The following is a 2,855-nucleotide window of genomic DNA, read 5'->3' on the forward strand; positions in this document are numbered from 1 at the left end:
AATGGTGATAAAACTCTCTGGAAACTCTTATAGTGACAGATTAGGGTCATGGCCATATTCTGATTTTCAATTCAAGTTCAACACATCATTAGAGAAGAATATATCCCTCAAACTATCAGGTACAACATATGACTGTATTTCATTAAAAGATTATTAGTACATGTCGTTACAGGCCTTATAGGCTTATATAATCAGCTGCACGTTTACAGTGACCAACATACCTTTATTTGAAAGATGAGACTTCTTTCCGAACAAAGAATAAACCAGAAGGGCTGTTATCAGGCTGCAGAGCAAGCCTTACAGGACTCTTCGCGCCTTCTTCAGCAGGAAATACCCCACGATTGTAACTGATATCCGTTTTCACATAACCAGGGCAGATGCAATTTATCTGTATAGATGGGTGCTTCTTTGCCATGATCCTGGAGTACGCGTTCATCACTGCTTGAGAGAGTATGTAGGCTGACATGAGAGAAGGCCAGCCCTTGGCTTGAAGTGAATCTTCTTTGAAGTCCTTCAGATATTGATTTATCACCTCTTCTATTTTTTCTTCTGTGAGGTGTTCAGTGTCACTTAATACTCCTTTAGCCTATTCATGTTTCAAGTTCTGGAAATGTAGTTAGGAAAATTTCAGTCAGCTTCTCATGTAATATTTGCATTGAATTATCAAATTGGCAGATAAATAACCTATCTTAATCATTTACATTATGTATATTAAGTTTCCTGTGATTGCTAACGTATTACGCAGACAATCCTCGGCGACTTGGAATATTGGAGGAGTGGAAAAAATGCTTCAGTCATTCTTTTCACACCATAATAGTTTGTCTCAAGACACTCCTTTGCCATAGTATTGTTTTTAAATTTTAAATACAAAGAGTTTATTCGAAACGAAATCATATTATTGGTGGTGTTCAGTATAATTAAGTTATAATTCCTAGTAGCATATATGAAATAGTAGAGTATATTCAGATGATTAAGAAGCCATATCTGAAAAAAATCAGCAAAAAAATACTCGTAAATAAGGAAGTAGGAATGCACATCCTTTAATTAACTATCTCCAAAATAACACTATAACAGTAGTGAATAATTCATAATTAAAACGATAAAATTAGGGTAACTTAAAAGAAATATATCTCCATCTTATTCTTGCAATGTATATAAAACTGATAGAAAACGATTCAATTCTGCCACACACGCAAACCAATTTTGTGAATCAATCAATGCTCAAAAAAAAGTGACCTCCTTTCTGTAAAAGAAAAGGCCAGAAGGTCCATCGTTTGGAAGCAAAGCAAGATTCACCAAGCTCTCAGCACCTTCTCCAGCAGTTAAGCTTCCAGTATTTGCATTTACGTCTGTTTTGCAATAGCCAGGACATACAGAGTTTATTCGAAAATTCGGATATTTGGTAGCTAAAACTCTTGTGTAGGCAATCAACGATGCTTTTGAGACTTTGTAGGCTGTGAAGTAACTTGGCCATCCTTTGGATTCTGTTGATTTCTCTGTGAAATCTTTGAGAAATTCATTCACCACCTGATCTACCTTTTCTTCTGTGAGGCTATCAGCATCACGTAGCACTTCTGTTGCCCATTTGTTGCACAATAGCTGCACAAGAATTGATCAGATTACAAAAATTCCCATAGTAGTAAGTTGGTTAAAACAAAGATTACTAACCTTTAACGATCAAATTGAATGTATGTAGAGGTCGACAAAACAGAAAGTATAATTAACTTTAACGATCCCAAGCTAGAAGCGACATTAACAATCCTCGGTGAATTAGAGAGTTGAAGGAGGGGGATAAATGCTTCGATCATTCTTTTTGCACCATAGTAATTTGTCTCTACGCATTGCTTTGTCAACTCATAATTTGTAACAATTCCAGGATATGATTTCGTCCAACCTCCCTCTTCCTGCATAATTAATTAATAGTAATAAAAATTGTTGCTATTGTATTTAATTCTTTGAATGTATATATGTAGAAAATTGTTGACAAAAAGATCGTCTCCATATTTCTTTTTATTGACAAGGCTATATATCTTACTCCGTTTTCAGTAGAAATGATTAAGAAATCTCTTTCTATTATCTCTTTTAGCATAAGTACATCTCCTTCTACCATTAATCCACCAATTCCTGCGTTGTTAACCTGCAAAAAAATTAATTAGTAATTTATTATTTCTCCAAACAATATGAGAAAATGCACAAAAGAAATGATAAAAAAGAAATTATTTATGACTGTTCACTCATTTTTGTACATCTTCTTGAAGATTTCAAATTTTTAGAGAAATGTAAATTACTTTACATTCTTGCCTATTTTAATCTTTTATTACTTAACTATTATTATTTGTAATATCATCAAGAGTTGGCTATTAACTCCGTCATGATTATAGAATATTTAGTTCTTTTTTCTTATTATTTGCTACATGCATATTAATTAAAAGAAATTTTGTTACGCCTCAATAAAATTAGTAATGCAAGACATAGCCATTTCTTACTTGTACTTTTTCTTTTGAGTTTTACTTTTTATATATATAAAAAACTAGTCCTGGACATCTTGCCTAGGGGATTTACTTTTAAAAAATACCCATTTTTGTAGATCTCAAGGAGGCTAAGCAGTCTCACCTAAAATAAATTGGATACCAAATAGTACTCCTCTATGTACCGTCTCAATTTACATATATATATATTTTCATGTTATGATTTTAAACATATCATCTTGAGTTGTTAAGGAAAACATAGAGACTAATATATAGGACCGAGTTGACAATTATATACCGAGTTAGAAAAAAGACTTTTTCTTCAGAGTTGAAGTTAGGGATACATGTAAAAAATCTTAACAGGAATAAAAAAATGTATTTTTGCCG

At 32.8% G+C, this 2,855-nt stretch overlaps 2 protein-coding genes across 2 annotated transcripts in view; both read right to left on the reverse strand.

The window, feature by feature from the left end:
• Window positions 1-223: 223 nt before the first annotated feature.
• Window positions 224-843, reverse strand: LOC107879230 (short-chain dehydrogenase/reductase 2b-like). The gene is made up of 2 exons (XM_016726312.2): window positions 742-843; window positions 224-586 (listed from the first exon to the last, which is right to left on the reverse strand). Exons 1-2 carry the CDS (start codon window positions 841-843, stop codon window positions 224-226), a joined length of 465 nt encoding a protein of 154 aa, XP_016581798.2.
• A 169-nt stretch (window positions 844-1,012) lies between these two features.
• LOC107839157 ((+)-neomenthol dehydrogenase-like) overlaps window positions 1,013-2,855 on the reverse strand; it is a 14,193-nt gene continuing 12,350 nt past the window's right edge. The window contains exons 2-4 of the mRNA XM_047395532.1: window positions 2,036-2,137; window positions 1,726-1,904; window positions 1,013-1,612 (exon numbers count right to left, since the gene is read on the reverse strand). Coding sequence (XP_047251488.1) covers window positions 1,222-1,612; window positions 1,726-1,904; window positions 2,036-2,137 — 672 coding nt within the window. The 3' untranslated portion in view covers window positions 1,013-1,221. The remainder of the gene's footprint in view (window positions 1,613-1,725; window positions 1,905-2,035; window positions 2,138-2,855) is intronic.

The sequence above is a fragment of the Capsicum annuum genome, chromosome 8 (genome assembly GCF_002878395.1).
Source record: "Capsicum annuum cultivar UCD-10X-F1 chromosome 8, UCD10Xv1.1, whole genome shotgun sequence".
NCBI classification, from domain to species: domain Eukaryota; kingdom Viridiplantae; phylum Streptophyta; class Magnoliopsida; order Solanales; family Solanaceae; genus Capsicum; species Capsicum annuum.

Excerpts from the sequence above, each read along its gene's own strand:
- LOC107879230 (XM_016726312.2), bottom strand. The coding sequence starts at position 843 with ATGGCAAAGGAGTGTCTTGAGACAAACTATTATGGTGTGAAAAGAATG. Across the intron at positions 587-741 it reads AGTCGCCGAGGATTGTCTGC|GCTAAAGGAGTATTAAGTGA; the intron begins GTAATACGTTAG and ends AAACATGAATAG.